General features: G+C 27.9%; 1 protein-coding gene across 1 annotated transcript; it reads left to right on the top strand.

The window, feature by feature from the left end:
- Positions 1-4,594: 4,594 nt before the first annotated feature.
- Positions 4,595-10,233, top strand: LOC137837077 (zinc finger (C3HC4-type RING finger) family protein / BRCT domain-containing protein). The gene is made up of 7 exons (XM_068645933.2): positions 4,595-4,722; positions 4,949-5,094; positions 5,933-6,066; positions 6,714-6,894; positions 7,657-8,265; positions 8,697-8,876; positions 9,909-10,233. The coding sequence occupies exons 1-7, from the start codon at positions 4,680-4,682 to the stop codon at positions 10,089-10,091; spliced, it is 1,476 nt and encodes a 491-aa protein (XP_068502034.1). The 5' UTR covers positions 4,595-4,679; the 3' UTR covers positions 10,092-10,233.
- Positions 10,234-25,695: the final 15,462 nt, after the last annotated feature.

Here is a 25,695-nt window from a genome sequence, read left to right on the forward strand (position 1 = left end):
ACTTCACCAAGGTGAAGAATACAAAGGTTCTCACTCTTTTGACTAACACAATTCACACTCAAGCTTAGGACTCTACTTCTCTTATATGCTTTCTTGATAGAATATTTTAGTGATGAACTTTGTGGGTCTTTGGTCAACAACTTCCTTTAGGATATGGATATCTTATGTTAAGATCTAGCCACTTCTATTCCTAAAAAAGGCCACCTGAGATCTATATCTTTAACCCCAAATTCTTTGGCTAAGAATTTTTTTAACTTTCAATGATGATGATGATGTCATTGACATAGACGATGAGGAGAACAAGTTTGTCCTCTTTGGAGCGTTTTACAAACATTGTGTGATCCATTTGGCATTGAAAAAATTCATGCCCTTTCACAATCCTAGCTAACCTATCAAACCAAGCTCTTAGAGATTGCTTAGATTCATAAAGTGTTTTTCTTAATTTACAAACCTCCCCTTAGTTATCAGATGATTCTAGTCCTAGAGTGATCTTCATATAAATATCTTCCACAAGTCCTCCTTTTAAAAAAGTGTTGTCGATATGCAGTTGACGCAAGCCCATTCTTCATTTACTATAATGGATAAAAAAACTCAAATAAAGTTCAGTTTTGACCCTGGTAAGAAGGTTCCCAAAACAAGTTATATAAACATATATACACATCATCCAACAACTAGGAAAATTAAAATATCCCCCTAGCTCTAGGTAGCTCCTCCATTTTTACCAAAACATAATCCACTATTCTACATAGTACAACCATAACAGTGTACACATACACCAAAGTGAACTAATTTTTTAAAAATCATCTTACAACATGATATACATACATGTATATATGTATATGAATGTGTGTGTAAATAATGCATACATGTATCATTCACACCACATTCTTAACAACAGAGAACACATACACAATAAATTACATTTGAATAACTTCCATCCAAGAATACAAAAATCCTCATCAGTATCTCAATTAAACAATGTATTGTGACACTCAACGTCTTTTCATAATACTTGTATTAAGTATGTCCCACCAAAGACTAACTCTTGACCCATAATAAGTATATTTGAAAATTCATCCAAGGTTATCAGACTTGAGAGTCTACATAGACTCGTGGGAGGTCTGTAAACCTGACTCGTAAGAGTCTACTTCATTTAAAAAAATTATCAAAAAATAATAATTCATGTTACCAATTCCATAATATTGAAATAAACAAGTTCATACACCAACAAAATAACTAAAACAACACAAATGTTATCAAGTTTAAAAGTCTCATTCATCTAATCCTCTAAGGAAATTGATGACTTTTCTACGGCAAGTACACCGTGTTGTCAAAAGTAATAATTTGTCCCTAACGAATGATATCAAACCCACAATGAACTGTTGAATAATTAAGTAAAAGATTCATTAAATAGAAAACAAAATAATAAAGTTTGTTGGAGTTTGTTATGATTACAATGATTAATAAGAAAACAAGTCAAATAGTTTGTTGTTTCAATTGGGAAAATATGGATTGAGGTTCATCTTTCTCACTCTTTTGTATTTTGATTAGCATGACAATATTGTGTCCTTTGATTGATTTTGATGCCCATAAAAGATCATTCATATCGATTTCTCGCATATAAAATTATTAAGATGCCTCCTAAATATCGATTCCTCGCATATTTATAAAAACTTCTTATCGGTAAGATCAAACGTTGATCGAAATTAACATTTCAAATTTATTCCTAGCATTCAAATATGTTAAACATTATCATTTGGGTTAGAAACTTAGAAGTACTTTCCAGTCGAATCTAAATTTTGAGATCAAGGCGAACAAGCATTACTAACAAAATGATAATATCAATCATTAATCAAGAATATAATATTATGTTTAGATATTACCTCAATACATAAGCGTTTGAACATATTACTCCCAATCCAAAGGGTATAATTAACCACACATATGTTGGCTGTTAGAAAAAGGGAGAACAATAAAAGAAGATTCCTGATGTTTCTCCTTGACGGGCGTGTTCTCAAGGGTTTCTAACACCTCCTATTCTCCCAACTAGATTACAATTCACTCAATGATGTTTTCCTATCAATCTTGCGTGTCTAGGGTTGTGCCTCAAGCCTCCTATTTAACCTAATTGGATTGGGCTAAGTGACTTCTCGTTTGGGCGTTATTGGGCTCGCCTGGGCGAGTTGCACGAGAAAAGGCCCAACATCACTGGAGTAATCTCGCTTGGGCGAGATTGAGCTCGCCCAAGCGAGATCCTCTAGGGGCGTCTGGCTTAGGTGAGTTTGGGCGAGCTTTGGTGGGTGCTAGTGTGTTCCAACTTTCCCTTTTTAGCTTTGTATATTCTCCTTTTGTCCAATCATCTCCATTCTTTCCTAGAATCCTGAAATTAACATAAATTTGGGAATAAATCGTTCTTATTCAAATTAAAATCACAAAATATGTAAAAAGGTATAAATTTATAAATTAGGGGTTATTTTATCAATTAATATCCAAAAGTATATGTATTTTAATATGAAATATTACTGAAATCTAGAACTTATCATAAATCATCTCCAAGATCTTCATGATCATCTCCATCATCATCTCCATCACCATCAACATTATCATCAAAAACTATATTATCAAAATCGGTTGCATCTAGAATTGAATCATTTAAACTTGTTCCTTTAGCTAAGTCACCATTTACACCATCATCTTCAACTTGAATTTGCTTAACCTCAACACATTACCTCCTTCTTCAGTTATTCATTCATTATCAGACTCAAAGTCATCAAATGGGAGAGCAACAAATTTTCTAATTTGTTTGTTTCTCAACTTCAAGTATACATTACATAAACCAAGTCATTCATTTTTTTATGGTGCAAATGATTTCTTCTTTTTGTATGAACCTATAATTAAATATGAAATTTTTGTCAATATATAAATCAAATCAAGAAAAACCTTAAATAACTTCATGAACTTGAATTACCATTTCAAATGAGCTCTAATTACGCTCACACCCTGAAGAACTACAAGTCAAACTCAAAACTTGAACAACAAACCTCTTTAGTTATGGAGTTCTATCCCCAAACATCTCCCACATTCTCCAGGGAACATAACTTTCCTTCACGCCTTTGCATCTTCCATAGAAAATAGTCCTCTACCATAGTGAAAATCAATAAGTTGCAAATTGATTTTTGTTATTTTCTGCAACGTCATTAACCAATCTTTTTCATGCATATGTACAATCCCTCCTTCACTCAACATCATCATTTCTAAAGTTTGGTTCATAGTGTAACTGGGGGTTTAGATAATAGGTAGACACATGCAAAGACTTATGAAGCTGATTATTCCACCTTTGATTAATGATTTTCCAAATAGGTTCATAACTACGTACCAATTATGTTATACTAGAAATAATTACACAAATAAGTAAGTATTTAAAATGGAAGGAAGTTAGAAATGTTACCTTTTCTTGATATTATTAAAGTTTCTTTTAATCTTCTCTTTGACGCAATCCATCTCCTCATATATAAATCTCATTGCGGGTTTTGCATCCAAATCTACCAATCGAAGGACAACCATAAGAGGGACAACAACTTTTAAGCATATAGTTACATTCTTCCAAAATTGACTATCTAATACCACATTTTGAACTTTTCTCCCTTCATGTTAAGTTCCAAACTTTGTTTTTCTTCTTCAAAGTTAAATATGGTCATCAATGATATTTTCATTTCATACAAACAAATTAGAGTCAAGTAAGTTGTGACAAATCTAGTCATTCCACACCTTATCAAGTCCATTCCCTTTGTAAACTTATTTTTGTATCAAAACAAAAAATTAACATAAAAGTAGAGAAAATATTAAATAAAAAAATCAAGAAGAACGGTAACTTTCTTCTCAAATTAAAATGAATTTACAAGTAAAGTTTATATATAATAATTATACTTATTTTACATAATCGATTAGGTACTACATAATGATAAAATACTAATGATGTAATAAATTAAATAAAAAGTATAATTAGGGGTAAAAATTACTTTTACTAATAATTATATTATTAAGTTTTTATTAATGTATATTTTATATTATAATAAAATATAAATATGAAAATAATAAATGAATTAATTTAATATTTTACTAATATACATTTCATATTATAACAATAAATAATTAAAATTAAAAAACTAATAAATAAACTATTTAATTTAATATTTTTATATTATAATAAACATATAATTAAAGTAACAAATAAAATAAATTTCATTAATTTAATTTTTTATTTTTTAAGTTAATTTATTTTAATATATTTTTATTTTAAAATATAACTTTATTATTTATTAAAAATTATAATAATTTTTACTTTAATTTAAAATTTATTTTAATTTTAACCTCTAATTATTTAAACATTATTTTTTAAATATATAATATAAAAATAAATTTATTACATCAATCAAATTAACTACGAATTTCCTTTTCACTTTTCATTCATTTTCCATCAATTCAAACTACTCAACTTTTTCCTCTAAATTTTAAAAAGTAAAAGTAATAATAAAAATACACACATTTATAAAAAAAAAAAAGAGTGAAAATATATATAAGCTCTCCCTGGTATTGATTTTGATCTCGAAAATTCAATTTGCATTTTACCGCCAGATATTTTCATTCATCCTTCACTCTGCACTTTGAAGAGAAGTGTCATGGAAGCAGAAGAACACTTTCAACTTCCTCATCTATCTCACGGTCTCTCTCTCTCTCTCTCTCTCTCTCTGAATTTCGATTAGGAATGTCACCAAGAAAGTTGTCACACTTTTTCTGCCTTTTTTTTTCTCTTCACTTTACAAGTTGAATCATTCTGAGAATAACCTTCGTGCTAGGGTTTCGTTCAACACGATTTCTGCTAGTTATGCTTTCGCTTTTGTTTTTCATTCTTGAATCTGATTCCTTTTATTTATTTATTGAACTGAAGTTGCAAATTCTCCGGTTCAAGGCATGGAAAACGTGGTGGCAACGGTTAGCGGTTACCACGGCTCCGAGCGCTTCGATCTCATCAAGCTGATTTCACATGCCGGCGCCAATTACGTTGGCACAATGTCGAAATCGATAACGCATCTGGTTAGTTTTTTTTTGAAGTTTTTTTTTTTTTTTTCTAGTTTGGTCGTGGGAGAGAATGATAGAGCACGATTGATAGGGGTAAAGAGAAAGCTTAATTGAAATAGAGAACTAAATTGAGAGGGATATAGCTTAGTTGATATAGATAGACAGATAACCGATAGAGATTGATAGAGTTTAATGCCGTGGTGGATATTGGTGTGCATTGTCGAAATTAATAATGCATCTGGTAAGTTTTTATTTTATTTTATGTGTGTGTGTGTGTGTGAGGGAGGGAGGGAGGGAGAGAGAGAGAGGTAAAGAGAAAGCTTAATTGAGAAGGAGCTTAATAGAGAGATAGAGAAAATACTTGGGAGAGAAAGAGAGCTTTGCTGGGAGAGACAGGCAGATAGATAGAGATTAGAGAGTTTAATTCCATGGAGGGTTTTGATGCATCTGGTGAGTTGTGTGTGTGTGAGAGAGAGAGAGAATTTTGTTGCGCAATGTTGAAATCAATAATTCATCTGGAGTGTGTGTATGTGAGTTAGAGTTAGAGAGTGAGAACTTAATTCGATGGAGAATTTTGGTGCGCAATGTTGAATTTCGTAATTCCTCTGAGGAGTTTTGTGTGTGTGAGTGAATGAATGAATGAGAGAGAGAGAGAGCTTAATTCGGTGGTGGATTTAGGTTATGTCCAGGTTTGTGAGTTAGGAAGGTATGCTTTCTGTTTATGTGTGGTGAAAGGGAAAGAAATGTGAGGGAGAATTTAGACGGAAGAAGAGAGTTTGGGAATGAACGAACAGGTTATTACAAGCTTTCATTGACGAATTATTTTATGATTGATTATTTTGTGATTGATCAGGTGTGCTGGAAATTTGAAGGAAAGAAATATGATATTGCGTTGAAGTTTAGAATACCTGTAGTGAACCACCAATGGATTGAGGACTGCATAAAGGAAGGAAGGCGTGTTCCAGAAGATTCTTATACCTTGCAGAGGTGAATTTGTTTTATTTACCTTGCAGAAGTGAATTTGTTTTCTTTCCCCTCCTTAGGGAAGAATTATACCAGAGTGTAATGGATTTTACAGAGAGTTATAGCATTTTGAAAGAAACTAACTCATGATGATTGGTTGTTTTAGTCAGCATCCAATGTCATCATCATGCTCTTGGAATTAGAATGAGCGTTGAAAAGGCATGAATGATCAATTTGATATTGCGAGTTTTGATTTGGATTGTGTTGGCGTAAATTGAAAGTTACTGTGATATGAAGCTTTTCATTTTCGTGAGTCACAACCCCACAACTTACACCTGAAGGAAGTTACGTTGACATTTAACATGGCATTAGTGCTATGCTACAACTTTTGGGAAAGTTGGTTATTTACAGTTTTGATACACTATCTACCATATATTATGTTATACGATGGGCGTCTTTGTTGTGGACTCAGAAGTTTGCTTCTAGTTTCTTTAGTTTGGGATCATCGGTTTTATTATCTGGTACTGGTAGATGATTATTTGATTTGAAAATCTTGGGTGCATTATTTGGTTATATAGGAGCTTATTTTTTTTGTTCTCGTATAATCTGACATGGATTAAAATTTGGGGAATATTTTTCTTAAGTTCACTTATTATCATTATTATTTTCAGTGGACATGAAGTAGGGCGATTGTTACTGGAAGTTCCCCACACTGTTCGAGATAGTAGGTTGACAAAGAAAAAAATCGTCAGTGACAAGTTACATGATACTGGGTCTGAAAGGCAAGAAACTAACTTCGGTTCTGGAATTTCAAGAACTTATGTTTTGGAAGATTCTTGTTTAATGAAAAGGGTAAATTAGGCTCTCGACTCTCTCTGTTCTCCTCTTGGACGCTTTTAATCTTTATGATTCACATTCTGAGTGTTTTCAAGCAAGTTCTGATTCATAATTTTGTTGCCTGATTTTAGAATGGGGCACAACTTTCAGAATTTAATATGTGGAGTCATTAACATCCATCTTTAGAGTTGATCATTAACTACTATCAACGAAAATTTCATTTGCACACCCAGGTGTTCCATTTCAATCTCTATATATTTTTTATGGTATCAGGCAAGATTTTTTATTGCATTTCTTTGTTGTTCCTTGATAGATTAAAAACTAAAGGTACCACCATGGTTCTTTGGCGTAGATGGGATTGTTTTCTTTTTAGATTTGAGTCATCGTCAACGTTTAGCTGTGACTTTTCTGATATTTTTTGCATCAATGGGTTATTTCAAAATTTGTAGCCAGTATTATTCATCTACAAACTTGAATAAATCTGTCTGCTTGCTTATGCAACATATGTGGTTTGCCTTCCACCAAATGCTCAATTAAAGAAAAACATGCCTTAGGTATGGAGATCATAGATTACTTTTAGGCTGAACGATAATTCAAAATATGTAGCAGCTAGCTGATTGTTTGCATGAACTTTTTTCTGTATCTCAATCATTTCTTTATTGCTGGTGCTTTATGAAGTACTTGCATTACATGTGCTATCCTCTTGAATACAGCATTATTTGTTCTTTCGGAATGCCCATTAATTTCTTTTCTTTTCTCTGCATTCTCTATTTTTAGCATGATGAGTCAAGTTCATATTCGTCTAGACTGTCAAGGAAAGGAAAAAGGAACATCTGCAATGGAAAGGGAGACAGGACTGTAGCTGGACCTTCTCGTAAAGGAAGAAGACTTACCAGAAATCTTGTTGATGAAGTTGTGTTGGCTCCTTCAATTTTGGATTTAAGCCCAGATAATCCCCTTTTTAGAATGGATAGACTGCAAACAGAAGCTGAAGCTACCTCTAGCCTTTCTGGTTGTGTCAATAGTAACATTATTCTACAAAATAGTGAAGGACCTAATGCTGGATTAAGTAATGAAAGTAGAATAATCAATGGTGGTTCAGATGTTATTGACCAGATCAAAGATTCAAGTCATATATCTGCTCCTAGAAATTCAACTTTCTTTGTAGAAGATGCCCTACCTGTGCCACAAACATCAATAGATTTATGTTCCAGTGATGATGAAAAGTTCATGGACGGTGATCAGGTTGAAAATGGTGCTGGCTTGCCTACTTCATCCGAGATGTCATGCGTTATATGTTTCACAGATTTCAGCACAACTCGGGGGATTCTGCCGTGTGGACATCGATTTTGTTTTCCATGCATCCAGAGTTGGGTTGATCACAGGGTATGCCTTTTCTTTTATCTACCATTTCATTTATCTTCCATTTTCCATTTTCCATTTTGACGAATAAAAGCCTATTAATTGATAATCATAATCTCTGTAGCATTCCATTTTCTTTTGAATAGATTTCAAAGTTGGTCTCTATTTTTCGAATCCTAACCAAACTATGTAATTTAACTTTCATTCATCTTATGCTTCTCTTTCTCATTGAGAATGAGGCTCCACCTCATTGTTGTGCCTTATTTTCTTAGTGTAACCCTTATGAAAGTACATTTACGAATTTTGTCGAGTCTATGATGCACTATTCGAAAATATCCTATTTACAGATTTGGATGGATTACGGCAAGCTTGTTTGTCCTGTATAACTCGTTAGATTTCCTCTTAATGTCATTTGGATGTCTCTTTCATTCTCGTTTGTTTTTCAATATTTATAGACTTCAATGAGAAAAATGTCAACCTGCCCTTTGTGCAAGGCAAGTTTTGTGATGATTAAGAAAGTCGAGCATGCAGCCACAGCTGATCAAAAAGTATACTCTCAGACAATCCCATGTAACCATTCATCCTCAGATATTTTTATCCCCATGGATCAAGAGTTACGGCATACTATCTTTGAGGTATTCTTATTCATTAAGTTATATTAGTTGTTATCTCTATTGGGTGTTATTTTTCTTTTTTTTTCATATTAGTTGAAATCACATAAAAGACGAGCCTTAACTTGGTGGTTAGATTTCTACCTTGTGATCTAGAGGTCATGGGTTCAAATTCTAAAAGTAGTCTTTCTGCTTGTAGGGTTAAAACTATTCTAGATTATTTTAAAAAGATAGAAAAGAGGAAAGAAGTGACTGGAGACACTGGTAAATTTTTTGAATAAGTGGTTGCTAGATTGGTGATTATACAGTAACGTTTTTGGCTTGTATACATTGCATACAATCTTTTGACCCCTTTAAAAATATTGAGTGGTATTCACTGAAAGCCTGTCATAGATTCTACTGGAACTTAATGTTTCTTATATGCTTTTTGTTTAACTTGGACTGCTCATAAATAAGTGGCAGTTTAATTGGTTGCTGCAACCATATAGTGAAAGTGATTAAGATTTATTCTGTCAAAAGAACAGTAACGTATCAGCTGTCAACTTTTGTTTTACTAGTTAAGTAGGAATGCTTTATGTGTGGACTCTACCCCACCCAACATTTTGTTCATTTTAATAGATTTTTCTTGCTTATTAAGGGTTGTTGTTTGTGTAACAGACCAACATTCTCACTGTTAGCCTTATGATATCCATGATTTTGTAATGTTGAATTTCTATTTGTCCTTTACTAGGCAGACTATGATTCCCACGAATCCATGATCCATAAAATTTAATGTCGATTAGCATGGTTCTATACAATGATAATGCACACCACCTATAAGAACCCAGAAGAAAATATATATGAAATTACTTGATTTTATTTTGTGAATTACCATTCTTGTGATAATTTCCTCTAAAGAAAAATGTTAGGAATACACTTTCTAACACAAATTTTGATTACATCCCACCTTTTATATATATATATATTGGATTGGGTTGCTTCCTATAATGTGACTGAAAGTTTATACCCATCTTAATATGATTTTCTCTTTGTGTGGTTTGTCTTTTGCCTGTACAGTCTTCACAGAGTGGAGCTTGTGTAATTTGCCGTGGTCGGGAACCAGAGGATCTCCTTGAGAGTTGTGATATTTGCCAAATTCGAAAGATCCATTCTTATTGCATGGACCCTCCTCTACGGCCATGGACATGCAATCATTGTAAGGAACTTAGGATGCTTTATCGCTCTAATCACTCCTATTAGTGTCTATCTTTTATCAGAGTCTCAAGTATATTTTCATTTCATATGAGAGGTCTTGTAATCTTGGGGAAGCTTATTCATGCTGTCTATCTTTAGCTAAACTTTTAAGACAAAATCAATATGACCTCACTTCATTCAGATAATAGTCTTTTAGATGTCACTTAGGGTTTAATTATGAAATAAAGTTATTGAGAAAGATCAATCTTTTAAATCAATATATTAATCTTTAATTTTAAAATTAAAATAATATATTTAGTTCATGCATATTATCTTTAAAATAATTAATGAAAATTATCATAATTTATTTTATGAATAAATTAATATTAATACACGAAGAAAATGTTTTGGATGGTAGTTTAGATTATTTTTTTTAAAAAAAATAGAGTTGTAATATATAACTATTTTTAATAATATTTTGGGGCTACATATTTTTTTCTTTTTTTAAACAAAATGAACTATTTTAGAAGTACCTTTTAAAAAACCTTTTCAAATAAAAATTGATTTTGATTATAATTTATATTATTATAATAAGGAATATATCATTTCATAATTTTGTTGGTGTCAAATACTTTTAATAAATAATAAATTATTTACTTAATAAAATAAGTAATTGAATAATTTTTTAAAAGTAACTTTTACATGATTTTCTTAATACCATTCTTATAAATTTATATATATATATATATTATTGTATGTCATATTTTTAATTAATCACTCAAAAAATTATAGAAAATTATAAAATATATTATTTTAATATAATAAAAATAGAAATATTATGAAGTATTTTTTTAGTTTATTATATCATTACTTGATCATACTTCTAATTAGTTATTAAAATAATATAATTTTTGTAGTTATTTTAGTTATTTTAAACACATTAAATACTTATAGATAATTTAACCTAAATAAATAATTTTATGACCAGTATGGATGAAGTACATGGTTATTTTAACTTTTTGTAAGAGAAAGTTGTACAAATTTGATTTGATTTGATTCAGTTGTCTCTTTGGTGCAATCTAGTTCTCAAATAACATGAGTGAAAAGAAGTTCAATTGAAATTCACTCTAGGACTCTAATAATTATGTCAACTTTGCAAAGTAAACAAGAAAAAGACATACATGTTTATTGTAGTGTGTATTGCACAGTAATGATCAAAACTATCAAAAATATCACTAAACAATATACCAAATTTGTTTTCAAAATGTTTTAAACCCTGATAAATTGCATACACTAATAATTTAAAATGTTGGATAATTATTGTTCATATTCAAGTTTAATCTTTCAAAGAGGTTAAGGAACCTTTCAATGTGAACACTTTATTTTTACATATCTGTGTTTGGATTGAGTTTGACTGCTCATAAGATCAGAGGACCTTAGTTATGCATTATGCTATGAATGCAGAACAATCTCAATATTGTGATCAAATTCAATTCAGAAGATTCATTGCATCAACTGTTCTTTTTTTATGATCCTAATGCCTCCCTGGGGCCCCTTACCTCCACTCTCTGAAAGGAACATTAATGTCTTTCGGTTGCTTCATGTCCTATTCACAGCAAATAAGTATTTTAAAACATTTTATTATTATTATTATTATTTAAAATTTATTAAAAGTTACAAATGTTAAGAGACGTTGCTTTTCTATTTAACATTTTCTATTCTAATTTTATAATTTTAAGAAATTCCACTAATAATAATATGAGTATGTACTAAAAAATAAAATAGTGTTAATAATACGATTTGTTAGTAATATTTCTTATATTTGTATATAAAAAAATAATGTGTGATCCCATTTTAATATGCAACATCATTTCCTAAGGTTTTCTTAAATTATATGATTTATTAAGGTGTTTTTAAAAGATATAATTATTATTTGATATTTAAATTATAATAAATACTTTCTGTTAAATTTTTATTTTAAAAAAATATTTAATAAATATTTTAACAAATATAAGTATATCTGTTTCTAATAGGAACTAAAATATAAAAAAAATTATAATTTTTTTACTTTAAAGTAAGATTTATAGTAAAATCTGCACCTTCCATTTTCATGGAGTTCCAAAGTTGAATATTGACATTTTTGTGGCAGCCATTGAGTTTTGAGTTACTCCAATTTTATGTGACCGATATGGATATTCTATTTTAGGGTTTTGAGAAGTTAGATAAAGATTACCGTTCTGTATATTCTTTCTGCTGATCCGTGTCAGTGTTTTTATGTCGGATTGTGTTTGCTTTTAATGTTCATTGTTTTTGTCGCTTTCAACTTATTTCTGTAACATCATTTCCTCGGTCTTTGCCTTTGCCTTCATGGCGTGCCTTCAATCTCTATTAGTATTACCTTTTCTTCACATTCTTACATTATTTTTCATTTCACACTTCATAATTTATTAAGTAAATTGGAGTACTAATTTATGTTTATAATTTTTTCTCTCTAGATTTTATGTGCTGCAATGCTTTTTCATCAGTTTTCTTTTATTTATTTTTTTATAAATTGAAATCTGTTTTTATTTAAAACATTTTATTGTATATAAGTGGGACAAATCTCAATTTCATAAACCGATTTTATGAAATTAAATTAAATTTAAAGTCTAATTTGTAATAATTACTTTATTGTTTCTCATTAATTTAGTAGAACAAGTTTATATTTAAAGTTTATATTTTCAGTTCATTAATGTCAACTGATCAAATTATCTAATGAGTAAGAGATAGAGTAGACAAAGTAGTTTGTTAACTTATTTTTAATTAAAAATTAAAATATTAATTTCTATGTATTGTATTATTTGAATGATACAAGTATATAATTTAAGTTATTAATAATTATAAATATAATTTCAATTATTAATTATAATAGATAATTTAACATGTAAAATAATAGTATTTTAATTTATTTATATGCATTATAAAATATCACAAATTTGCAAAAGAACTAAAATTCTGAAATCGATATGATATGATATTGATCAAACTTAAAAAATATTTGTTCCTTTTTTTTACTAGGTAAAATCAAAATAGGTGAGATTGTCTTTATTTGTCACTCCTATTTTTATTCTTTATAATTATATTGATTTTTTCTTTGTGGATTTTGAAAAAAATTATATTTAATAATTATAGTAAAATTGTTTACTTATATTTAATAATTATAGTGAAATTGTTTACATATATTTAATCATGAATATGTGGAGCGAACTTCATCATGCAATTAGTGGTGTATGTTGCGGTTTTGACTTAATTTATGTTTCACAATAAATTAATGAGTCAAAAGTTTGTGAATCCATTCTCTAGGATGTTAGTTATTGAAGAGGTCATTCATACAAGATTCAATGATTATAGATATGATTCATACAAGATTCAATGATTATAGATCTGATAAGGAGTTATCGTCAAATTTTTTAATTTGTAGGTTAATTAATAAGAAATAGAAAAAAGAAGAAGAACGAACATTAAAAGTTGTCATAAAAGTGTCTAAATTGTTAGTTCTACCATATACTTTGAAGGATAAAACAACATAAATAGATGTGATGGAAATGTGGAACATGTTCAGTATGGTAAAAAATTAGCTAAGAATTGGATATGAATGAAATTATGTGAATCTTAGAAGGTTGATAAGATCTTGATCAACTCAAGATCCTTGAAAAGATACTCATTTATGGTGGAAGTAAGAAGAAACATGGGTTAGGCTTATGGTTTCACAATAAAACAAAAAGAGAAAACAAGCATGAGTTGTAAAAAGAAATAAAAAAAAATGAATTGAGACTTAGAAATAGAGAAGAACACACCACCTTTGTGATAAATTTCAAAGGATAAGTGCAAGAAGACTAGTCACTTGAGAAAACTTCTTAAGATAAGAGTAGATAATTCTACAAGACTTCATAGAGAGAATTTCATTCAATCTACACAAGTGACTTTACAAAAGGGAGAGACCTCATTTTATAAGCATGGAACTCGGCCTAGGAAAAAAAGAGACAAATTATGAGAAACATGAATCACTAATCTAGAGTTAACTCTTCTAATCTATCACTAAACTCTTCAGTCAACTCTTAAACTTGATTAACACATGATAATTTCTTGAAACTAAGAAAAACACTTGAGTAGTTTCTTAAATTTAAGAGGTAGTTCCTTGATTTAAGGAAAAAATTATGATGATTTTCCTAAAAGGAACACAAGACACAAACAATGTGTTCAAGACACATGTGTAGAAGTTACAACCAATTATTACATTTATGAAAGTGACACGTGTTAGTTGAAATTCTTCAATTGACTCTTCTACATTCCAAAACTATTCACTTGCCTTCTAGTATGACTCTTTGATTATTTCAATAAATATTCTATAATTTAAGAGTTTTATAAATTTTAATTTCTTGTTAAAACTCTAATCTCTTCATCTTTTTCTTCCTTGTCATGCTTCTTATTTTTATTCTTTTATATTCCTATTCTCTATCTTCAATAATTTTTTATCATCTTTATTTACATTAGGTAAAAAGTTCATCATTTATAAGAAGTTTTGTCTCTAAACAAAGATAGGTATAACAATTTACAACAAGACAATTATGCATAAGAGAAAGACCTAAGGACCATGTCACTAAAATTGGTGGGTATCATCTACCACCACTTCTAAGTGGAAATTCCTTCAACATGCTTCACATGTCATACATTAATTTCTTGCACTCCCTTCCAACAAGGATAATGTGGAGACAATAGGTCCAACATTAGGAATTATCCTTGACCTAGGAGAGTTAAGCAATCAATCTTTGATAAATTCAATGTGAGATAGATGCATCTCAAAACATGAGCAAGAATACTTTGAGACATTCTCTTTGTTTATCAATACACAAACTTTGAAAACCTTTTCAAATAAGTAAATGCTACCTAGCAGAATCTCTACTCTTTTCTCATTTTTTGAAAACTTTTCGAAACAAATTTTAAACTCTATCTTCTAAATTTAACTTGCTACTTCAATCTCAATCTCTTTTTATAATCATAAAAATTTATGGTGGGATCCAAAAATGATAAAAAAAAAGAAAAAAAAATAGAGTGAGCAGAACTGATGGTAAGATAATAGACTTATGGTAGACTATCTATAAAGTTGAAAGTGTTTCACAAAAGTTATTAAGATTTTAAAAAATGTTTATTTTTAAATTTTTACTTTGAATTCTAATTTAAAAGTTAAATTGTATATAATACAGGTATGAAAAGTTCTACGTAATCAAATATTGTGATGAATATAAATTTTAAAAATTATTATAACCATGAAGAAACTGATTATACATATAATTTATGGTTGTAGACACATAATTAATATTTAAATTTTCTCAAAAGTAAAGCCAAACTTTAGCTTAATATTTTGTTATTCGTTCTCTTCCTGGTCCAGCACATTTAAAAAAATTGGTTTCTTAAGCATCAGTATTTAAAAGTATTTAAAGTAGAAACAAACAATTACCAAACAACCTTGTCTCACTGAAACAGCTTTTATTCTTTGTTCCTTCTTAAACGTTACATTTTAAGTGATAAACACATGGATAGAGTACAAAACTTGTCCTAATATTAGGTCTTTGTCTAACATCTTTAATTATATAGGAATCCATGACAAATCAATTTTTGTCTATGAAGATGGTGCACATGTAAAGCATATAATAAAAAGTAATCATATAAATAAATTAATCATTGATTATTAATTTATCATTAGGAATTAAAAAACTTTTGAATATATATATATATATATATATATATATATATATATATATATATTAGTTTCTCAAAGAAATTAATTAGCATCTACAAATTGAAAGACCAGTGTCATTTTTAAATTTTGAAAAATTAAAATTGGATTTATTAAGTCTTAAATTAAAATACTAGTAAAGAATATTAAATAAAAACTAATTTTATAGACAAAAAATAATTAGTTTATTATTTTAAATATTTTTTACGGAGGGAGAGTTTTTTTTATAATTTATTTCAAATAAGTTACATTTAAGAATGAAATTTGTTAGAAAAGATAGCCTTAAACGAGAGGGGGTGAAATGTTTAAAGGGAGTTTTTAAAAACTTTCTCAGCTAGAACAAAATCATTTGTATGAAACTCAATCAGTAATTTAGTTAGCCAAGATATAAAGTACAAAACAGCAAAGCACCAAAAAAATAATCGGTTGTTTCTTCGAAACAATCGGTTGTTTATACCAGCAAAACAATAACAACTGAATTGAAATGAGTTTAAGGGAAGAAAGAGATACACAAACAGTTTATACTAGTTCACTCTTAAACCAAGAGCTACATCCAGTCCCCAGAAGCCACTGGGCAATCCACTAAGCAATCAAAACAGATTACACACAAACCACCAAAGAAGTGACCTTGAACCCTTCAAGAAACACACTTCCTTTGACACAACACACACAAAAAATGTTGATCTTGACAACCTCAAGAGCACACAACACTACTTGGCAACAATACCAAAATTTACAAAATGTTCAGAACAAATTACACTTGTTTACAGAACAATCTGAAATCAATACAGATGTAATCATATTCCACTCTCTCATGAGAAAACCCAAAACTTGATGTGAATGTTCAAAACTTGAAAGCAATCTTTCACAACTGAAAAACTCAAATTTGTTTTTCTTGTTTGTTATAAAACATAAACAAACTATTTATAGCTTTCAAAGATTGGTCAAAGCATTTAATAGAGGAGCGTATTCAGTTGGAAATCATTTAAAGCACACTTAACTAACAAAACAGAATTCTGTTAGGATTTTCAAAGAAACAATCGATTGTTTTTGTTTGACAGCAAGTCAACAAACCAAAACAGTTTTCAACCTTTTCAAAAACACTTAAGAGCAAAACAATCGGTTGTTTCGACAAAACAACAGGTTGTTTTTCACTTAGTTTGAAAAACACTTTAAACTCAAAAAGGTTTTAAAACACATTAGCTTTAGATTCAACAAAGAGTGGATTACACAAATAAACTACCCAGTTCCTATTCTAAACACAATAGCAATTCCAGTCTTGCATCAAACACTTGGATTTGGATTCTTCAAAGCCTTTGATCACTCTTGATCAACAATGAGTTCGAAATATATTATATAGGCCTATGCATTTATAAACTTAGAAAGTTTATGACCCTTTTGTGAATGTTTATGCAATGTTGTATAACTATTGTTGGTTGTGCTGAAATTTGGTGTAAGTTGAAATAAAATTATCTTTTATTTTGAGTTTTGAAGCTAACACTATAAGAAAATCATGAAATAGAAACCAATTTGATAGACAAAAAATAATTAGTTGTTATAATGACTAAATTAGATACAATTTTAGAGATTAAATAAAACCTTGGTAGCTAATTAGATACCAATTTAGAAACCAGTTAACAATAATAGAAACTAATTTAGAAACCACAAGTCTTTTTAGTTTCTAAAATGATCTCTAATTTAGTCACTATAGCAACTAATTATTTTTTTGTTTCTAAAATTAGTTTCTATTTCATGATTTTCTTGTAGTGTAAATACAATATTTAGATTATATTTTATGAAACAGATTGAAGTGTATATATGTAATGAAAATGAGTGTAATATACATTTCAAACGGTCATTTTGAATTGAAATGATTGAAATATGAAATCCAACTTGAACATTTTAAATTTGTTAGAATGTGTAGAATGGTTGATTGATTCTTGGTGTTAGATTATATAAATTTTGACTTTTAAATCCTATACATTAAAAATCCAATATTGAAAAGTTAAGGAAGAATTTATTCCAAATTCGAAATCTGCAAATTGATATTGGATTCCTAAAACTTACCATAGTCTATGATACCAAAGTTTGCATACCTAAGGTTATATAGGTGTGTGGTTACACTGTGATTCTTCTTTAGTATACGTGTTGTGTTCTTCTCCTTAGATTGTTCCAGGATCTTTATAAGTAGATGGAGGAAATGCATGAGGATACGAAGTTTAAGATATCTTATATTTATTGTGAAGGTAATCATTGTGAGAATAAACTTGCTAATTCTATAATTAGTAATAGATTAAGCTTTAAGTGATTTTTAATTCTTTTTTTTTCACAATAAGTATCAGCTCTCTTCATTCCATTTTGTTTAGTTCGTTTTAAAGGAATTTGTTTTTATATCTGTCTTAGCACATTTTTAATGAATTGTTGTTTCATGTGATGATACATGACTGTTGAATCTTGGAAGGTGAACCTAATCGAGATGTCAGCTGCATAGTTTTATAAAATATAAAAAAAAAGTGAAAAGTTAAATATATATGGAATTTGGAGAAAGTGAAGAGAGTAGGAAAGGGACATGGTTTTTTGAAGGAAACAAATGTGGTAAGTCGTTTTTCAGTGAGAAGCACGTTGGTGACCACTTTGATGTTTCATTTTCATATGCAAACAATTAATGCATTTCAACCTTTATCTTTTCCTCCTTTGTCTTCTTTCGTCAACCCCACTTCAATACACTCACGTGCACCCATTTTCCACATCACTCCTCTTCAATGCTTTCTCCTATGCTTATCTTTGCTTTGCTTTTTCTTCAATATTTTTAACAACTTCTAAAGAAAACTCATTTTTTTTATTTATATAAAAATGCATCCCTACTTCACCAAATATAGTTTAATATAGATTTTAATATAATTTCTAACCATTATTTTTCTTAATTTTGATAAACACTTTTTAAACCAACTTTGTAACATCCAAATCAATGATAAACCCTAAAGTCAACCATATTTCAAATATTATGATGTTGTCGAGTTTTAAGTTTAAACATTAACGTTTTTTTTTAAAAAATAAAAAAAAATATTTAAGAGATGTTCTTAACGGATAAAATAATTTAAATTAATATTTTCAGACAGACATGGATAAGAAACAATAAAGAAAAAATTTCACAAAAGAACATTAACAATTAAAAAAAAAGACCTAATTGCATGCTTGTTTTCAGTGTTAAAGAAAAGTGGACTTATATTACTCTAAAGAAATTATAATTTGTTTAGAATTTGGCGTATATTTATTGAACAATAACATGAAAGTTATCCATAAAGAATGTTTCATAGAGTTAAAAGAGAAAAGTATTTGTAAATTATCTTGGGATTTGATTTGTTAGTCACGAGAGACTATTTTTATTGCTAATGTATTTTTCTATAAAAAAATGTATTGCATTTGTTATTTATGGTGTGTAAATATTTAATTGTTTATTTTTTTCTTAATACATTTATTAATAAGAGTTTATAATCAATGAAAGAGTTTGAAAATGAATTTAATTATTCGAAATGAAAATAAATTTATTTAGAAAAAATGATATTATAATAATTCAACACTTTTGTAAATAATAAATTTTTTACTAAAGGCTTTAAGTTTAAGTATTTTCAGTTCTAGTAAGTATACCAAATTATGATTTTAACCATTCATTTTCTTTTTTATTTTATTTATCGTAATCAAAACAAATTTTTATCATAACTTAATTAATGTGTGTATGTATGTATATCAACTTTTAAAAGTAGTATTTTAGTATGGATAAATGATTATTTTATATCATTAAATTTATATTAAATAAATAATTTTGAATGGAAAAAATTTATATTATAATCAAATTTTGTAATAAATAAATATTTTTGAATGTATACATTATATTTAAATTTATAATAAATAATTAATTAATGTTAAGGTGCACATTTTTTTACTATTAATTTTTTTAATTAAATGTAAAAATAAAATAGGAAATATATTATATAGTTCAAAGATATATTAAACTTCCATCTAAGAAAAACTCTTAAAAAGTATTTTGGTTGATTTATAGTAAGTATTATATATTCTAATTAATAGATTGTATTAAAAGTATTTAATAGGTAATGATGTAGCCGTTACATATAAATGTCCAAATTTTACAAATTGTATTAAATTCAGTTTCTGGTCAAACTTATTTAATGCTGTATTATAGTTTCGTCTTCAAATTTTGAAAATCTGAGAGGACATTGATTATATCAATTATAACACAAAAAGTAACTATATTAAGTTAGGTTTATTTAATATTTTTATTTGTCTACAATAAAGAAAATGGTTTTTAAAATTACTCTCAAATTAAATTATTAAAAATAATCTTTGGATTTAAATATAAAAATATATTTGAAATAATAATACTAAATAATATTTAGAGAATTAAAATTTACTTATACTTAACTCCATTAAATATGCGCCTCTTCTCCTTGACATATAAGACATATTAATAAGAACAATTAAATTAGATGAATTTAAAAAATACTACTTATATATAATTAAAATTTGTTTTTAATATATTTTAAAAACTTTTCATTGATATAAAATAGAAACATTCATAGTATTTAACTAAAATAAATAATGATTTTGATTAAAAATATATATTATTAACAAAATAAATTTTCATGTAATCATAAATTATGCTATCAATTATTTTTCTGCCTGTCAATTTCATCCACAGCTTTCCCTACGACAGGACCAAGATCCAATACAAGCAAATTCCAATCCAACAGTAAAACAGGTACAAATAATTTCATTTATGATAATTTCCTCGTAATCAAAATATAAAACAATAAATATATATAAATTAGATTTAAAAAAAATTAATTTTGATTTAATTTTTAATTTTTTATAAGCTTTTTTACAGTTTAAACGGCAATAAAATTAGAAAACTGATCCTGGTGGTAAAAACCTTGCAGCCAATACTTCATTTTAAAGTAAATGTAATACTAACAACAATGAGGCAAGTAAAGAAAATAATAAATTTATTAAATTTATAATTTTTTTTAAAAGATTAATATATGTTTTCAATATAGCCAAACAAAAAAACTGCCCTAATCAAACACTTTGAAATTTAACAAAAAAAAAAAAAAAAGCCTTTAATTTATTGAGGAATTATTTTCCTAAAAAAAATAGATATAAATTTTTTTCCATAAATTAGATTTTATCATTTTCCTTTTTCCTGTATAGTTTTCCATTCTTACCTGAGAAAATGGCATAAGCAAAAACACACACACATGTTCTTCCCAACATTGAACATAAAAAACTTTGGCTTTTGGTGGATGTGATTGATGAGAAAAAGAAAGAGAGAGAGAGTAAGAGAAAGAGAAAGAGAAAGAACATAAACATAAACATGAAGAAAAACAAAAGATCTGATTGAAACTACATAGGATGCATGAAACAAAATTGAAGGGAAAAGAAGATTGAAGAAGACTGAGAAATGTTTGAGCAGAAATGGAGCATCTCAGAAAGCAAAAATTTTGGACTTTGGTGAATCAGCTACTTTGAGAGTTTCCTCAATGAGTTTTCTGGCTTTTCTGCTCCTAATCTCCATTCTCATGCTTTCACTCTTCTCCACCTTATCATACTCACTCTTCTTCACAATCTTCAAACACCTTATCTTAGATTTCAAACTCACCATCAACCTCCCCAACCCCATTCTTTTTCTTGATTCTGCTCATTAATCACAAATAAACTAAGTCAACCACAAATGAACACGACTAAATTCCATAATAACCATGATAGTTCATAAGAAGAAGAAGAAGAAGAAAAACATGTGACAAGTACTCAAAAGGAAGAGGAACATTGAAACAAACCTTGTGAAGGAGTGACTGTGAAAAGTTTTGACCTTTCCAATGTTATAGAGAATACAGAAAAAAGGGTCTCTCTCTCTCTTTATATATATATATATATATATATATATATATATATATATATATATGTATGTATGTATATGTGTATGTATATGTATATATGTGAGAATGAAAGTGCATTGAATGAATTATGGTATATTCGGTGTCCATTTATGAAGTCTGATTCAAGAATTGTTTAAAAATTGAGTTGAGTGTATAACAACAGTCAAATGATAAGATCAAATTGATTGTACATTGAAAAGTAAAAAGCTCATTACTTTTTTTTGAATAATAATAATAATAATATCAATACGTTTATATAAATAAAATTAAGTTTAATCAACACTTTTGTTTGTGGAAGCAGTTTTGCAAATGTACAATGGTTGAATGGTTTTTGAAATTTTTAGAATTGGTCTATTTTAAAACTGATATTTTAAAATATTATTGTTCATACTTAATATTTGAATAAAAATATATTAATTCCATCGTTATGAGTAGCTTTATTATTATTTAATGATGCTGACCGTATTAATTTAATAAAGTAATTATTAAGATATAAAAATTAATAATAAATTTAGATAACCATCGAGTATAATTTTTTTTAAAAATTTATATAATCCAATTTTAACTGTATATTTAATCCTTCTAATTTTTGAAGCTAAATAGTTTTGATTCATCAATGATATGTCATCAATAACCTCTCTAGTTATATTATCTAAAAGTTATATTATATAAATAATTATATATTTATATGTACATATAATTTATAATATTTCAAAATAATATTCATCTTCATAATAATTCTCATCATAATAATTTTTAAATATATATATTTCAAAATAATATTCATCTTCATAATATTTCTCATAATAATTTTTAAATATATATAAATTTTCACACTTCATCCATTATAATGAACTAAACAATCAACAATCAAGTGTATACAATTATCTCATATTTAATACTACTCAGGCAAGAAATTCACTCACACATACATTAAACATTTAACTCTATTTTTAGAGGACATGTGGGATGAATTTGACTAAGAGATATGCACCTATCATACTACATTCACTATGTTATCTCTCACATAGCTACATGAATATATGAACTAAGTGCTCTCATATGAAAAGATAAACTCATATAACCTGATAGACCAATTGTCTTTCAATTTGCAAAATCAACCATATGAACCTTCATTAACTTTCACCACCTCATAATTTTCACTTAACGATTCCAATGTACTAGTAGAGTCAATATATCCTTCTAGATGAATCTCTAATTCAATGCATATCCTAAACAAACTCATCACGATATTTCCTTTCCTGAAAATATCCTGTCTAAGTCACACTTTCACATGGTTCATAATTCATACAACACATTGATATATCATATAATTATACAAAAAAATTAACTTTAAAAACATATTAGAACATTTCAAAATCACAAATCATAGGTGCATAAGACGCATTCTCAACCAACAAGTCTCAGCTTCGCTCCACGACCAAGTCTTGGGACCAAATTCGCCTAGTGAATGTCTGACTCGCCCAACAATCAACCCTGAAACCAAATTCGTCCAACGATAATTATTATTATTATTATTATTATAAAATGTTTTTATTTTTAGTCATAATATCTCCATCATACATACAAAGAATGTTACTTTTTTTATATATATTTTTTATTTTGAACTTTTTATTCGTTTATATATATATTTTTTATGTTAATTGTTCTCGTACAAAAAAAAATTGAGAGACCTCGTATTGGTTGAACAATTAACTTCTCTATTTTGCTTGGTCGACATAACCTCCTTTCGCTCCTTCTTCCACTCCTTAGATTCGGTCGGGCTACTCTTCCACCCTTAACTCTCATTCACTACTTTCAGTCAAACTCCTCTTCCTTCGTTCGCTATCAATCAAACATTCAAGTAAGTGTTTGATATTCAGTGCAATAAATGCGTAATAATAACGTACATTTTCCTTGAAAGTTGTACATATTTATATGTTTGTGATGGACTTTGTTAATGTTGGGTCGAGATTAGCTTATGAATTGTGATTAAAAGTGTATTACCCAACTCTTTGTACGACTTAACCTTATTAATCATGTTGTTAACTTTAATGCATTTTAAATATGTCGGTCGGTCAAAACCAGGTATCAAAGTATTTGGGACTCATCCGGTTCTGACCAGTTCATTAATATTTGAGTATTTTACTTTGTCCCTTTTTATTTGTCATTTTGAAAATTAAAGATTAGTTATATACTTAATTTTTCTATCTCAGTTTAAAAAAGATTAAAAAATAAGTTACTAATAATTAACAACCCCATCTAAGAAACATCCAATAATTCTGAATGAGACATTTGGACAATTACTTTTTCTAACTCCATATTTTCTTTCTATACTCTCAATAATTTTGAAATACCCATTTTACTTTTTGTGCTTTATATCTCTTACCATTTTTGTGCTTGTTTATAATGGAGCATTGACTATGGCACTATTGTGAATATGCATACTCCAACTTTCCACCATTTAAACATTCATACTTCAACATGCATTAGACCATGTTGCATGTTTTTTCCCAAATGCTTCATTTTGTACACTACTTTATTGGCTAAAGAAAATAAACTTTGGATTCATTACCAAAATGAATAAAAGGTTAATTTTAGACTATCTAATCTAAAAGAAAAAATAACGATTCTAATTTTTTAATTTAACATATATTTTTTAATTGTACAATTGAAATAAAAAAAAGTAATTTTAAAATGTGAAATTTGAAGAATAAGATTGAATGGTATAATTTAATATACAATTTGAATTAGACAAGTATATTTCGAATCGTGTAATTTAAAACTAATCTTTTTTACTTTTGATTGTAAAGTTAGTTTAACTAATATGGAAAATTAATTTTATTTTTATTTTTCTTGAAAGATTTTAGAGAAAATTATTTAAATAAACTTCTAATTATAATAAAAATATCTTTAGATAAATTTATTTAACAAATTTACTATTTTTTATGTGATGGCACATGTTTTTTTTACAAGTATGTTTGGATACATTTTTTCATAAGTAATCTTTTAAGAAGAAAAAAACAAATGAATTTCTTTGTAACTTAAAGTTACTTAATATATAAGTTAATTTATGAAAGTACTCTTACATAGTTTCTCTAAATTTTTAATTTATGCATAAATAAGTTTAACTTATTTTTTTTTCTTGTAAAAGTCTTCTAAAATGATTTGTCCAAATAAACCCTAATCGAAGAAATCATGTTGCAAAATAAGACTCAACTAAAAATAATCAATTTATACGAAATTAGGTTGACGATGAATAATATTATATTTTTAGTTGTGGTCCATTTTACCAGGGAAAATAACACAATATTTAATGTGCATTTTTGGGTGTACTTATGCAAAACTAATTTTAAATTAAATTAATTCTGATGAAAATTGATTTTAAAAGTGAATTCATGTATCTTTGAAAATATTTATCTTGAAAGAAAATTTGCAGAAAACACAGTATTTTTTTTTAATTCAATAAACAAACTATTTAAAGTTACTTCAACTCAAAATGAATTTTGGATAGAAGTAAACAATTCATCAATGTGATTTGAGTATAAATGTTTGAACGAGTTTCTTTGTAAATATGTTTAGAAGAGAAAAAATAAAATAAAAAATTAATTGAACCTTTTGTAAATTAAAATAAATATATCATTTTCTCCTAAAAATATTTATAGAGAAATTCATATAAACAAGTACCATATGAATTGCTATTTGAAGACCAACTTCTTTAAGCTATAAATTGTGCGGGCCTAACAGTAATTCGAACTGACCCATATAAATGCAAGGTAGTTGCATTCTGCAACCCAATATTTCAAGGCTGCACCTCTATAAAATTTGAAATTTCAATTTTATCCTTCTGAAAATAAATTATCAGTTCAGTTTTGAAATGTACGATGACACACACAATTTAGTGACATTTTCTTTTTACATTCTATAATGTTAAAAGTTATTT

The sequence above is a fragment of the Phaseolus vulgaris genome, chromosome 4, assembly GCF_051622355.1.
Source record: "Phaseolus vulgaris cultivar YP4 chromosome 4, ASM5162235v1, whole genome shotgun sequence".
Lineage (NCBI taxonomy): Eukaryota > Viridiplantae > Streptophyta > Magnoliopsida > Fabales > Fabaceae > Phaseolus > Phaseolus vulgaris.